The sequence below is a fragment of the Heloderma suspectum genome, chromosome 3 (genome assembly GCF_057233095.1).
Source record: "Heloderma suspectum isolate Gila_16-S chromosome 3, 16-S_ref, whole genome shotgun sequence".
In the NCBI taxonomy this organism is placed as follows: domain Eukaryota; kingdom Metazoa; phylum Chordata; class Lepidosauria; order Squamata; family Helodermatidae; genus Heloderma; species Heloderma suspectum.
In genome coordinates this window covers 235,322,388-235,337,337 of record NC_139460.1, presented here as the reverse complement: position 1 = coordinate 235,337,337, position 14,950 = coordinate 235,322,388, and the positions used below count along the sequence as shown (strand labels likewise).

Here is a 14,950-nt window from a genome sequence, read left to right as displayed (position 1 = left end):
TGAGAGGTCAACAACTTGGGGATCAGGTAAATCAGGGTACCCAACAGTCTTGGAAGCAGAAAAGAAAGGGTTGGAGAGAGAATTTGAGAATGGGGCAAAAGAAGGGGGTTGAAGGAGGTATGTCCTAAGAAGAAAGTTTGTATTCAGGCTGGTCCTGAATTACAGTCACGCTAAGAAGAAAGGAGGGGGGAAGGGGTCTATCTGAAATCCACAATGCAATCACATTTATTTTCTACTTGCTTTGATCGAAGTACACATTTTACCACTTGATGTCAAGTGGGGGCACCCCAGGAAGTGGGAACCAGGGTGGTCTGGGATACAAACAGTATGGGAACTGTACCAGTCAGTGCAACCTGCGCAAAGTGGCTAAGGCTTCAAACCAAACAAGGTAAAGGTTGGACCCAATTATACACATGCACAACTTAGAAAAGGGGGTGGATGTTACAGTTGTAGAAAGATCTCTGAAGACAGATGGGGGTTCAAACATACCTTTTCCTAGGTCTGAGCCATTGCTATAGCTGAAGACTGGAGCATGGTGAAGCTCCTACCTCTCAATGACAAAAGGATAAATGTGTCCTTTTAAAACAGGGGTGCAGAACTGTTTTGGGGTTGGGGGCCAGATTGCCCCCACCCCACCCCACCCACTGTGTGCTGGATGACATCAGGGGTGGCCCCATTCCTGATGTCACAGCAGAGGGCATGACCCTGCTGCCTGACATCACCCCCCCCCTTTTCCTTCTTGCTGGAACGAGGCACTTTAGAACTGTGCCTCCTTCTAGTACAAAGTTAGACATCCAGGCCACCCCACATCCCCATTACTATCTCTGATCTGACATCGGACATAGCAGCATGAATGAAACGTAGTGGGACTTGCCTGTGTGAGGAAGAGCAGATGCTGTCCCTGGTGCAGGCGAGTCCCATCGCTCCTACCCCTGCTGCTGTCTCTGATCTGAGATCAGAGACAGCAGCAGTGATGAGGGACACTGGGACTCACCTGTATGCCAGCAGGGGAAGCCTTGCTGTTGTCTCCAATCTCAGATCGGAGATAGCAGCAGATGGGGGTGGGGGATGCCTTCCGAGGGGATTTTTCCAGGGAGCTAGGCTTGGATCCTAAGCCCTGCCCACTGCAGGTACCCTCAGAGGCCATGTGGGGCCGATTAGGCCTATGGGCCAGAGGCCTTGCACTCCAGTTTTACAATGAAGCTTTTGTGGACCATTGCCTGTGGTGAAGTGCAGACCTAAGCACCCAGTCTAGGCTTTGTCCTAGCAAAAAAAGCAATTGATGAGCAATAGAACTTCAGTATTCCACACCCTGTAGATGTGTTCTGTCTGGGTTTGTCTGAGATTAAGTGGGATTCTGAGGTTTGTCTCTTCCTGTGTGAGATCAGTCGGAGCTCTTGTCATGGAACCTGGGTTGACCAAGAGTTCAAAACTTCCAGTGGCAAGGACTGAGATAATATAAGTCTGTCAGCCACTGTAAGAACTGGGACACTTTCTGCACAAACTCTTGGTTTTTATACACTTTTATACACTTTAAGAAAGACTTTGACATGTCTATCATGACTGAAACATGCAAGTTGTAGGGAAATTCTTAATTATCAGAATTCTTAAGTATCAGGAAGGAATTGCGCTTACTTCCAGAAAAAAAAAAGGGTTGTTCACCCTTCTGCTAGAGTCATCAATAAAATACAAAAGAGGATACTATAAACTAGTGGGTGCTCCAGCCAGGAGAGAAAATTCTCAACTTAGTAAAGCTGTGAAACCTTTACAACCTATTAAATTTCTCTTACTTACACCTTGAGGGCACTTTAGTTATGAGGGTGAAATTATTTAGGGCTGGTTACTTGCATATTTGAACAATTTTATATTCTGCCTGCCTTGAGTCCCTTTAGATGTATGCAGCTTAAATTGCTGTGGTGATGCCAAGCCTCACTTTGTGCATGTGGCCAAAAGCTGCTGTGCAGTCTCTTTTGCCACCTTTTCCCAGCTAAATTCTCTTAAAGGCATCATGTGTATGGCTGCCAGTATCTGGGGAGGGTAGGGGGAGGGTACAGGATCTGCTCTCTAACCAAGCAGTCTGTGAACAAGAACTTTCAAAAGTTATTTTTCCTCATCCTGTGTGGAGCCGTCCCATAGCCCACAAGACTGTTAGTAATACAACCACTTCCTATTCTAGTTCTTTTAATCATATTTTAGTCTCTGACACAATTGCTGCAGTACGGCAACCTAAGTAGACCTTTCTGAGCTTACAAAAATTCACTGGTGACTAACTCAGGAAATTAATCTGAGTCATGTCAACCTTTTGAATCATATTTTTTGCCAAAGGATAATTGCTATGTGAAATTTCAGGATTTAGTCCTGGAATTTTAGCAGCTAATTAGTTTTGAACCTATATAATTTTTCTTACATTGCTAGAAAAAGTATTATTTATTGTGCAACTGTTTCCCATCACAGAATATATATTTGTGTAGGGTTAGCAACATGTATCTTAAAATGGTAATTAATACGTTGTGAAAAAATACTGACAATTATTTGACTGTGTTTTTCTCTTCCTAATTCACTGACATTTTTCAGTTGCCAAATTTTACTATAGCGTATTCTGGCTCCAGCTTCCCTTAAAGCATGTTTTCCTAGTTCTTAGAATAAAGCTGATTGAAATATAAGATAAACTGTAAGTTTTCCAGCACATCTGCAACAGTAGGGGATGATGGCTAGTATGTGTCCATAGTGTGTGTGTGTGTGTGTGTGTGTGTGTATGTTAGCATTTTTTTGTTTTGTTCATGCTTTTTAGGTTGCTAAAAGTGAACATGATACGTCTGGAAACTAGAAATGAAATAGAGAAAATACAAGCATGAGCCTTTTCATTGCTCAAGGGTGACCTCTCCTTCCATTTAAAGAAAAATGTTGATGGAGTTCTCAATAATTCTCTCTATATGCAGCCTAGATCTTTTTTAAAGAAAGCATCTTACCACCTTCTGTCTCCTTCTATCCCTGCTACAATAGCTCTAGTCTGAAAGTATGTGGTACTTCCTATCCTGTAACTAATCTTATACTTGGAGAAATTAGCTTTTAAATGTCAGAGAACGATGCAGAGGGGACAAAGCTGTATCTCAATTATTTTTTGGTCCTACGATATCCCATAACATACTCTGAATTCACTCTGAATATAATTAGAGTTAGACAGTCTTGGTCAGTTTACATTTTAGAATTTAAACAGCACACTGTTAGTAGTTTCAAAATAACTGTATAGTTTTGCAGCCAATCATTTCTGGAGGGGCATACAACACAGTTTGACCTGGTCGGTGTTTGTGTTCCTAATATCTACATAGGACAAATGTTTCCAATACTGGCCTGATCAAGGATGCTGGACTTATGGAAACATCCGAGTTTCTGTGGAGGACTGTATAGTTCTTGTGGATTATACTATTCGGAAATTTTGTATTCAGCCAGTAAGTAATTACTTTCTTCGTATTGTAAAACATTCCTGGTCTGTGTTGCTGTTTTTTAACAAATAATATTTGGAATTGTATGTTTTTGTTGAAGTAGCATTCAAAAAACTTAGGTTTGCATAATGTTGGCTTTGATTTTCTTAATACTATTGTAGAAGGCCTCTAGTGAGATTCCATTTGGAATTCCATGCACAGTTTTGGTCACCATAGTGACGTTGTTCACACATAATGCTAACGCATGGTTTATTTAACCCATAGTTAATTGATGGTTTGTTGTCCTACTCTAGTTTTATCTGGCAGACTGTAGAACAAAGCACAGTTTGTTTTCTCAGCCCTAGGTTGCTTGCTTCCTTCATCCTCCTCCTTCGCCCGCTCCCTCCTGCATCCAAAATGCCTTCATAGCTCTGTAGGTTTGGCATGTAGAGAGGCTGTGGGTTTTTTTTAGTGCTCTTGCCCACTGCATCTGTCGCTTGATGAAGCAACCCATAAACAACCCATGGTTCTGGGTTCACATGTAATGACAACCATAGTTTAAACAACCCAGAATTCACTACCACATAACAAACTATGGGTTCTCTTTCCAGGTTTTTCATGGTTAATAAACCATGGTTTGTTAGCATGGCTAGGTTCGCACATCGTGCCAACCAAGTATTCAACATCCCATTGATTACATAAACCATGGGTTATGTAATACATGTTATATGTGAACCAGGTCACTATCAAGAAGCACTTCAGACTCTGCTAGCACCTCCTTCTCTGGAGCTTCTAGGAGTTCATTGGCAGTGAATTGTTCCTCACCCACTTGTGAATCCTGGGGCAGGGGTTAACAGTGCTTATAGGGTCCAGGTTAAGGCGCTACCACAAGGGCTCTTGCTGAAAGACATGGGAAACATTTTGGTGCATGAAGACTAAGTTGTAAGTGACCACAATATGCAAGACTGTATTTATTTATTTTTATTTTAAGGATTGATGAATTAATTACACTTTCATCCAAAATTGGATTTCAGGGCAGTATAATAAGAATGTAAGAACAATTCAATATTAAAACATAAATTGGTAAACAATCCAATGGAAAAGAATAGAGCTACATAACTATCTAAAAATAATTCTAAGTGCTTCGGCAGATAGAAAGCTTTTAACCTGGCACTGAAAGGAATACATTGTTGGTGCCAGGTGTACCTTCCTCAGGAGAGCATTCCAAACTTGGGGCACGACTGCAGGGAAAGCCCTCTCTTTAGTATGTGCATAATGTACTTCTCCTATAGATGGAATGAGGAGAACATGTAGAACATGTTTATTGCTTATGTGGTTCAGACATTATGTCAGGTGCCTTAACTTGCAATTTTCCTGCTTTTTGCAGGAAAATTTTCCATATTAGTGAATTTGGACGGAACCTTAATACTTCTTTTTAAACTGAAGGGTTTTTGATCCAAGAATATGATGATACTGTTGATGTGTTTTGTAAAGAGGGAGGGATCAGTCACATCAGTAAGTAAATTGACTGATTCTAGCCCAGGATATAAATGGTCATAGTCATATTTTGTTTCTGGGTCCCCAGCAGGTTTCCGATGGCTGCAAAGCCCCAAGGCTTGTAACTCAGCTTCACTTCACCAGCTGGCCTGATTTTGGAGTGCCTTTCACACCTATTGGAATGCTCAAATTCCTGAAGAAAGTAAAATCATTAAATCCTACACATGCTGGACCTATTGTGGTTCACTGCAGGTATGTGTACATATATGTGCAGGTACATGCAAGTATGCTTATCAGTCTCTTACGAATGAGCTTAAGAGGGACTGAGCAAAAACAGTTTTTGCATGTTTTAACTGCTAGTGCCACTTCTATGTCTGTCTGAGGAATTTTCACTCTCTGGTTTCTGGAAAACTGACCAAGAGAGGTAGTTGTCATCAGAACCAGAGCTAGGAAATTGGCATTTTTCTGGATCAGTGTTGCCAAAACTACATTCATCTTCAGCATAAGGAAAGGTTTCATTTTATTCAGAGAGCAACAGCAGACTTATATAACATCCGCACTTGAACTGAGAATATGTTCTGCAGGTTTTTCTCACTTCATTTCAGTTTACTCATTGAGACTGTTAACCTGTTAAGAGATCTAGGATTTACTCAAAATAACTAGCTTAAAGCTTTAATACTGGAAGATTTTTTCATTATATCAGATTCTGTTTGATCAAAGTGTGTTCCATTTGTAGACCATAGAAATTAAACTTCCTTATTTTAGTGCTTAAGCTTCTTGAAAGGATGTTACGGTAAAATGAGGAAAGGATGTTATGGTAAAGTAAAGAAGCAGAATCTTTGTTTTACAAAACATAAGTATCTCTCTAGTCAAGAACTGCTGCAGATTAGATATCTGGCACAGAGATGTTGTTTTGTGGACTCATACGAAATTTTGAGGAAGTGTTGAGGGTACCACCACAAATTGCCTGCAGTTGGTGTGTGGCCATTGTGCTCAACCATATGACACAGGAACAACAAATGACATTGAAGTCATTAAATTGTAGAAGAATGCATTCAAACCATCTTTAAATATTAAATATAGGTAAATGTTAACAGAGAGGCAGATGCAGAGACGTAAACTTGGGATGTTATGCATCTAAAGAACATGTTCTACCATTGAGCTACAAAGTACAGCAGGCAGTAATGGACTAGACATGGTTTTCTCAGCAAAGGAAAGAGCGCAGGCAGGCAGACACATGCAAATACTCACACCTACATACTCATTGCAAGAGCTCATACACTCGCTCAGGAAGGAGCACTAGATATTTGTTGTGGAGAGAGGAGCTCCAGTCATCCCTCCACTCACACACACTCACTGGATTTTTGTTGGGTAATTTTTGTCTGCTCACTGGAAGAACCCCCATCGTGCTCACCAAGGAATACCTCCCAAACACCATTCACAGGACTCATTCTGATAGCTGTAACAAACACCACAGGAGAAGTAAACTGCCCCGCTTGGTCACTCTCCTGCGACATCTTGCAATCCAGCCAGAGATGTAGCTGGGGAAGCTGAGAAGCAGAGGTGAGGAGAAGAGTACCATGGGAACCACTCTGTCTCTCTGCCCAGTTCCGCTGCTTGCCAGATCCCTTGCCCTGCCTCCCCTTGCTTGTCCTCCCCCATCGCCCCTCAGAAGGAGTTTTTCCACCATGACTCACAAGTGTCCATTTAGCAGAGCGGGAGACAGCAGGCAACATGGGGGAGGAGATGAGGGGAGGATGTGGAATTAACGCAGTGAAGTGGGAACTGCAGCAAGTAGCAGTGACAGCTGATGGAAGGGAGGCAGAGGAGGAGATGCTGGAGCAGCCTAAGTGAGTGGAAGGGGATGAAGGGGTCGTGGCAGGCACAGGGGCACCCACGAGCACTGCAGCACCAATCCCTGCTCTTAATATCTGTTTCAGAATAGGGCTGTTGTCTTCATGCTCTGCTTGTATGCTTCCTGGAGCATCTGGTTGACCACTGTCAGCAACAGGATGTTGGACTAGGTGGACCTTTGGTCTGATATAACAGATAAGCGTCTTTATGTTCTGAAGATGGTGCTGTAGCATTCAGCCAGTACTAGATCGACTCAGGCATCTTTCAAAGATGAAGTAACAGATCGGCTTCGCATTCTCCGCTCCAACATGTTAGTGCACATCAGTTGGGCAACCCAAGTCAGACTAGAGTATGCTTCCTAGGACTAGAGCTACAATTTATATTGATCTAAAGTATGTCAAGAAAAAGAGGTGGTCTCCCTATAAACTAGATGTACCAGGAGGGTTGGATTATTTTCTTTTTTGGATCAGTTAGTGGGGATTGTCCACTTCTGTGTTCTGAGACGGCTGCCACTTGTTGTGGCTTATGCCACAGTAAAATAGTGTGGGTTTCTCTGCAAACAAGCAATAATGCTGCATATCCAAATTTCCCTTCAAACATATTTTTATAATTTCAAAAATAGCCCATTGTATAAAACTTTTCTTATGAAATAAATAAATATTATTTATGTATTGATGAAGCAACTACAGTCTCCTAGATGAAGGGCTGTATCCAGTCATGTCCTCTCCACTGATGGAAGTCTCTTTGATTAAGTGGAGGCTTCTGTGAGCAGAAATGCAGGGAGGTGATTTGCACAAATTCCTCCTTTCCCTCTGCACCCCCCTTGCGCCACCTGCCACACTGTTCCAAAGGGTCCACACCTCTAGAGCAGATTTTTGGGGCTGCAGGGAGCTGCAGAAGAAAAGGGGAATAAGTAAAAATTGCCTTCTCCCAACTCTCAGAAGCCTCTGATGGAACAAAGAGCTTCTGTCAGTGGAAGAGACACAACACAATTGGATAAAACCCAGTGAAAACAACACAGTCCCTGCCCTGCCCTAGACATAATACAAAAGCGATAGGGAGGAAACTAACAAGTTTCAGGCAGTAGTTCTTCATAGTTATGCACTCCATTTGTGTATGTCTAAGAGCATTTCCAAAGCTTTCTGTGTAGCTTTCTGTATCTGTCAGGACCAAGAAGGAAGTGGAGGGAGGCAAACTGAGCTGGATTGAGGAAAGAAGAGTGAATTTTAAACTCTTAAATCATATTTATCAGTTCTGTATCAAAATGCAAAAATAAGACATGCTCTTTATAAACTATTCCCAGTTATTATTTTAGAAGAAATGGTATCACTGATAAACTTTAGATTGTATCCATACAATCTAATGCTAGAAGGACAAATATTATGATTTAGAAAGCTGGAATATGACATCATAACAACAATAACAAAAAATAAATTAATAGAATACAAGAAAAAAGTTTATGCCTTGCACAGGATGCCATGCCCTTTTCCTCTGTGAAAAGAAGGCTCAAATAATTTCTGGTGATTTGATCAGTAATCAGTAGTAATTGTGCTCCCTCTAGTGGTAGTTCTAGCATTTGTGATATTAAATACTATAACATTTGAGCACTGAATTGTATATCAGTACATTATTACCTTTAACTTTTATATTAATGTGGAAATGGTATAATATCACAAATTCTAGAATTGGGTTCAGCATATTTATCTGTTAATATTTATTAATATTTATTTGATTTATACCCCATCTTTCCACCAAGGAAACAGTGCTCATAATAAGGCTTCACTGGGTAGAGGTTGAAAATTAAAGGTAATTCTCAGGGCCAAAATACACATGATGATAGCAGATGCAAGATAGGAAACGTGGGATGACCTCAATCTTGTGAAAAGCTGAAAGTGCAGAGTGTGATATAAAGCAAAAGGGCAGCAGGGAGGGGGTTCTGAGGCCTTCTCTCTGCTGTTTCCCCTCCTTAGTCTATCCTCCAAAATGTGGAAGAGCAACAGCTAGAAAGACCAACAGCTGGAGGAAGGGTTGTGGGTGGAGAAGCAGAAAGCAAATGGAGGGTTTGTTGTTCAGTCGTTCAGTCGTGTCCAACTCTTCGTGACCCCATGGACCATAGCACGCCAGGCCTTCCTGTCCTGCGCTCTCTCCCGGAGCGTGCTCAAGTTCATATTCATTGCATCCGTGATGCTATCTAGCCATCTCATCCTCTGCCATCCCCTTCTCCTTTTGCCTTCAGTCTTTCCCAGCATCAGGGTCTTTTCCAGGGAGTTTTCTCTTCGCATTAGGTGGCCAAAATATTGGAGCTTCAGCTTCAGTATCTGTCCTTCCAATGAGCACTCAGGGTTGATTTCCTTTAGAATGGACTGATTTGACCTCCTTGCAGTCCAGGGGACTCGTAAGAGTCTTCTCCAGCACCACAGTTCGAAAGCATCGATTCTTCGGCGCTCAGCCTTCCTTATAGTCCAGCTCTCACAGCCATACATTACTACTGGGAAAACCATAGCTTTGATTAGACGGACTTTTGTCGGCAAGGTGATGTCTCTGCTTCTTACTATGCTGTCTAGGTTGGCCATAGCTTTCCTCCCAAGGAGCAAGCGTCTTTTAATTTCATGGCTACAGTCACCATCTGCGGTGATCTTGGAGCCCAAGAAAGTAAAATCTGTCACTGCTTCCATTCCTTCCCCTTCTATATGCCAGGAAGTGATGGGGCCAGATGCCATGATCTTCGTTTTTTTAATGTTAAGTTTCAAACCAGCTTTTGCACTCTCCTCTTTCACCCTCAACAAGAGGCTCTTGAGATCCTCTTCGCTTTCTGCCATTAGGGTGGTATCGTCTGCATATCGGAGGTTGTTGATAATTCTCCCGGCAGTCTTAATTCCGACCTGTGATTCATCCAACCCGGCATTTCTCATGATGTACTCTGCATATAAGTTAAATAAGCAGGGTGACAATATGCAGCCTTGTCGTACTCCTTTCCCAATTTTGAACCAATCGGTTGTTCCATGTCTGGTACTTGCTGTTGCTTCTTGACCCTTGTACAGGTTTCTCAGGAGACAGGTAAGGTGGTCTGGTACTCCCATCACTTTAAGAATTTGCCAGAGTTTGTTGTGATCCACACAATCAAAGGCTTTAGCGTAGTCAATGAAGCAGAAATAGACGTTTTTCTGGAATTCTCTTGCTTTCTCCATGATGCAGCGAATGTTGGCGATTTGATCTCTAGTTCCTCTGCCTCTTCGAAACCCAGCTTGTACTTCCGGTAGTTCTCGGTTCGCATACTGCTGAAGCCTAGCTTGTAGGATTTTGAGCATCACCTTGCTGGCATGTGAAATGAGCGCAATTGTGCGGTAGTTTGAACACTCTTTGGCGTTGCCCTTCTTTGGAATTGGAATGTAAACTGACCTTTTCCAGTCTTGTGGCCACTGTTGAGTGTTCCAGATTTGTTGGCATATTGAATGCAGCACTTTAACAGCATCATCTTTTAGGATTTTAAATAGCTCGGCTGGAATACTGCCATCTCTGCTAGCTTTGTTGTTACTAATGCTTCCTAGGGCCCACTTGACTTCACTCTCTAGGATGTCCGGCTCAAGTTCAGTGACCGCACTATCATGGCTATCAGGGACATTCAGATCTTTCCTGTATAGTTCTTCTGTGTATTCTTGCCACCTCTTCTTAATCTCATCTGCTTCTGTTAGGTCCCTGCCTTCTTTGTCCTTTATCATGCCCGTCTTTGCACAAAACGTTCCCTTCAGATCTCCAATTTTCTTGAAGAGATCTCTAGTCTTTCCCATTCTGTTGTTTTCCTCAATTTCTTTGCATTGTTCATTTAAGAAAGCCTTCTTGTCTCTCCTTGCTATTCTCTGGAACTCTGCATTCAGTTGGGTATATCTTCCCCTTTCTCCCTTGCTTTTCGCTTCCCTTCTTTCGTGAGCTACTTGTAAAGCCTCATCAGACAGCCACTTTGCTTTCTTGCATTTCTTTTTCTTTGGGATGGATTTCGTTGCTGCCTCCTGAACAATGTTACGGACCTCCGTCCATAGTTCCTCAGGCACTCTGTCTATCAGGTCTAATCCCTGAAATCTATTCCTCACCTCCACTGTATATTCATCAGGGATATGATTTAGGTCATACCTGAACGGTTTAGTGGTTTTCCCAACGTTCTTCAATTTAAGCCGAAATGTTGCAAGAAGCAGCTCATGATCTGAGCCACAGTTAGCTCCAGGTCTTGTTTTGACTGACTGTATGGAGCTTCTCCATCTTTGGCTGCAAAGGACATAATCAATCTGATTTCAATATTGACCATCTGGTGACGTCCATGTGTAGAGTCGCCTCTTGTGCTGTTGGAAAAGAGTGTTTGCTATGATCAGCATGTTCTCTTGGCAAAACTCTATTAGCTTTTGTCCTGCTTCATTTTGTACACCAAGGCCATGCCTGCCTGTTATCCCGGTGATTTCTTGACTTCCTACTTTAGCATTCCAATCCCCTATGATGAAGAGGACATCTTTTTTTGGTGTTAGTTCTAGAAGGTGTTGTAGGTCTTCATAGAACCGATCAACCTCAGCTTCTTCGGCCTCAGTGGTTGGGGCATAGACTTGAATTACTGTGATGTTGAATGATTTGCCTTGGATTCGTACTGAGATCATTCTATCATTTTTAAGATTGTACCCCAGTACTGCTTTTCCCACCCTTTTGTTGACTATGAGTGCTACTCCATTTCTTCTAAGGGATTCTTGCCCACAATAGTAGACATGATGGTCACCTGAATTAAATTCGCCCATGCCTGTCCATTTTAGTTCGCTGATTCCCAAGATGTCGATGTTCAATCTTGCCATCTCATGTTTGACCACCTCCAGCTTACCTTGATTCATTGATCTGACATTCCAGGTTCCTAAACAATATTGTTCTTTACAGCATCGGATTTTCTTTTCACCACCAGACACATCCACAGCTGAGTGTCCTTTCGGCTTTGGCCCAGCCGCTTCACTCTTTCTGGCGCTACTTGGAAATACCCTCTGCTCTTCCCCAGTAGCATATTGGACACCTTCCGACCTGAGGGGCTCATCTTCTGGCGTCATATCTTTTAGCCTTGTGATACATTCCATGGGGTTTTCTTGGCAAGAATACTGGAGTGGGTTGCCATTTCCTTCTCCAGTGGACCACATTTTGTCAGAACTCTCTGCCATGACCTGTCCGTCTTGGGTGGCCCTGCACGGCATAGCTTATGGCTTCACTGAATTATGCAAGCCCCTTCGCCACAACAAGGCAGTGATCCATGAAGGGGAAATGGAGGGTTTAGTGCCCCCTAAGTATCCACCCCTTTCACTGCAAAGGCCAGATCTGGCTCAGTCACCTGTTTAAAGACATAGGTCTGCCACCATATGTAGTTAAGTATGTAGTTAATTATTTGACCTTAAATAATTGGAAGCAAATTCAAGAAGGGTGGTGGTGGAGAGAGGACTGCTTATGAGTGTGGTCCAGCAGATGGATTTTTGCATTTGAGTGACTTTGGGATCACATCCCAGTTTATATATAGACTTTTTATTGCAAGTCCCTGGGCTTTTCTACAGGAAGCATTTATCATGCACTTGTCATTCCCTGCTAGGATTCTTTACAGGTTCTTTAGAAAATGACGTGGCCCTCCAGTTTTGCTTCTGTGTCTAATGAGAACTTTTGGCAATTTTTTTTAGAGCAGCGAAAATGTTGCATTTAATTGTGAAAGAGAAAGAAACTACTCTTTCACCTGTATATTTGCACTATTCTGCTATACCACAGTGCCACCTAGAGGTTGTGAAGTGGAAAAGCAAGAAAGGAAATGCTCTTTATGTAGTGGTCAGATCTCAGCTCTGCAACAAAACCCAAAGTAGATACAGTGGATTAACAGCCGATTAACAGCCTCGTGTAGAAAATCTCCCTGTCTAACAATGAACTGAATGCAACAAGTGATTCTACTACTACTGAACTTAATACAGACTGTGTGCTACATGCTATACAGGTGTGACCTATCAGAATACTTGAAATCTAAGTTGAGCAAGGAATATGGAGACTAAGGATTCATCAGAAGAGGAAGCCATAAAACCAAATAAGTTACTGCAATATGCCTTGGCTCAACTGTATATTTCTTTTCTTACTAAGTGCTGGTGTGGGCCGAACAGGCACGTTCATAGTAATAGATGCCATGATTGACATGATGCATACTGAACAAAAAGTTGATGTTTTCGAGTTTGTGGCAAGAATCCGGAATCAACGCCCACAGATGGTTCAGACTGATGTAAGTAAATTCAACTCATCTCTTTACACAGGCTTTCCCTGAAGTGTGACCCAGCCAGCTATGGTTTATAGCACACAGTAGAATGTGTGGTTTTATTGTTGATTAATTTGTATTGTGTTGTTTTTATGTTTACATTTATTGTTGTTTTTATGCATTTGTATTTTATGTTCACTGCTTTGTTACCTTTGTGGAAAGCAGTATATAAACTGGAATAATAAAAAATATGTGGCCATCTTTGACCATAATTAAGCTTAAAATGTGAAAAAAGGTTATATAGTTATAAGTAGAGGTCAGATACAATTGGAGGAGGATTGGCCAAAGAAAAAGCCCATGCCATGAAAAAATCCTCCTTTTTTGGCTATTGGGGGAGGGCGGGGTTGGCAGGAAAGTATTGCACAGTAAGACTGCTGCTGTGTGCCCTTCCAACTGGGCAGTGTCTTCTTCCAGCCCTGATCTACTCACCTTTTTGTTTTCTAATAGGCCTTGTTTTGCCCTTACTCTAAGGCAAAGATAGGCAACTTGTGGCCCTCCAGATGTTTGGGCCTACAACTCCCATCATGCTTCATCTCTGGCTATGCTACCTGGGTCTGATGGGAATTGCAGACCAAAACATCTGGAGGGCCACAAGCTGTCTATTCCTGCTCTAAATTAACTGAATTTGTCCTCAGTTGTGACATAGCTAAATCTAGTTGGCTAGCTGCCAAAGCCAGCCAATCAGGGCAGTAATTAGGAGCAAACTGGGGGTGAAAAAGGTAACAAAGTGGTCTTTCAGTGGAAACCTACTTTTTATAATTGAAAGTATTTGCTCCCAAAATTCAGTGTAGCCTTATCAGTACCTGTACCGTGTTTTTTTTTTTTTTAATCTTAGAAGAACAAAGCAGTGGGAGTGGGAGTGGAGAGAAAAAGTCAATTTATATTTGTTCAATTGTTAAGTCAGTGCAGGGCCAAACAATCTTCACTGACTAGTATCTGACACTCATTTTGAGCTCTTTCTACTGGGTGCCTCACATTTGTTCGGCTCCTCAGCAAATAATGTGCTCCTTTTGATGGGAAACCAATATAAGTGCTAGTTTCTTACCAGATGCGCTCTCTCCCACAGCTAATAAACCCGTTAAAGGGGAGGAAAGCTGTATCTCAGTGGCAGGGCATTATGAAGCACTGGAGAGCAGTTGCCAGGCACTGAGGACAAATAAACAATACTGAGCTAGATGACCAATGACCTGACTCAGTATGGCAGGGATGTGAAATATCTATATGACTATGATTGGCCTGCAGAGTTCCAATTCTTGGCATTAGCGTGGTCTGGTGAAGTTTTTTCATGATCTTTAAGACGCAGGTTTCATGTTTTGAAAAATAGGATTTAGCCTTTGTGGTTCTAAATATTAGCTTAGGAATGTGTACGCTATAACTACTAAGGAAGTAGATACTGAAGTGGGTTTGAGTGGAGCTTCATACTACCAGAGGAAAAATGTACGACCTCTGCACAGCTCCTAATGCATGTCTCTGACTCAGTGCCTCACCTTATCTTCTCCTTCACTACCACAATTCCTGAAGGAAAGATAATTCAGTGAACAGCAAAAAACTGCCATAAAGATAAATCATTGCCCAGGCTCATTCCGCCATAACAATAAACTATATTTTATTGTTACAGAAACAAGCCTAGTGCTCTGCCTTTCTCTCTCCTCTTCTGGCACAGTCCCAAGAAGGAGATCGGAAGTACTCATTTCATCCAAATCCAGACAACTATGGTTGGCCTTAGCTATGGTTTAATGAAAGAAGCTAACTTGACTCAAAAAATGATTTATGAAGCTGGCTTGTTTCAATAAACCATAGTTAAGATTAACTACAGCTTAGGTTTGGGATGTAACACTAAATGATTTATCTGTGTGGAAAAGGAGAGAGGAGAGAGAAT

At 42.0% G+C, this 14,950-nt stretch overlaps 1 protein-coding gene across 4 annotated transcripts in view; it reads left to right on the top strand.

Moving 5' to 3' along the window:
* Nucleotides 1-14,950, top strand: part of PTPRE (protein tyrosine phosphatase receptor type E) — a 187,211-nt gene that overhangs the window by 153,519 nt on the left and 18,742 nt on the right. For all 4 annotated transcript variants that reach the window (XM_084845961.1, XM_084845960.1, XM_084845962.1 and 1 more), the window contains 3 exons: nucleotides 3,330-3,449; nucleotides 5,008-5,171; nucleotides 12,903-13,038. In XM_084845961.1, the coding sequence (XP_084702087.1) occupies nucleotides 3,330-3,449; nucleotides 5,008-5,171; nucleotides 12,903-13,038 (420 nt within the window). The remainder of the gene's footprint in view (nucleotides 1-3,329; nucleotides 3,450-5,007; nucleotides 5,172-12,902; nucleotides 13,039-14,950) is intronic.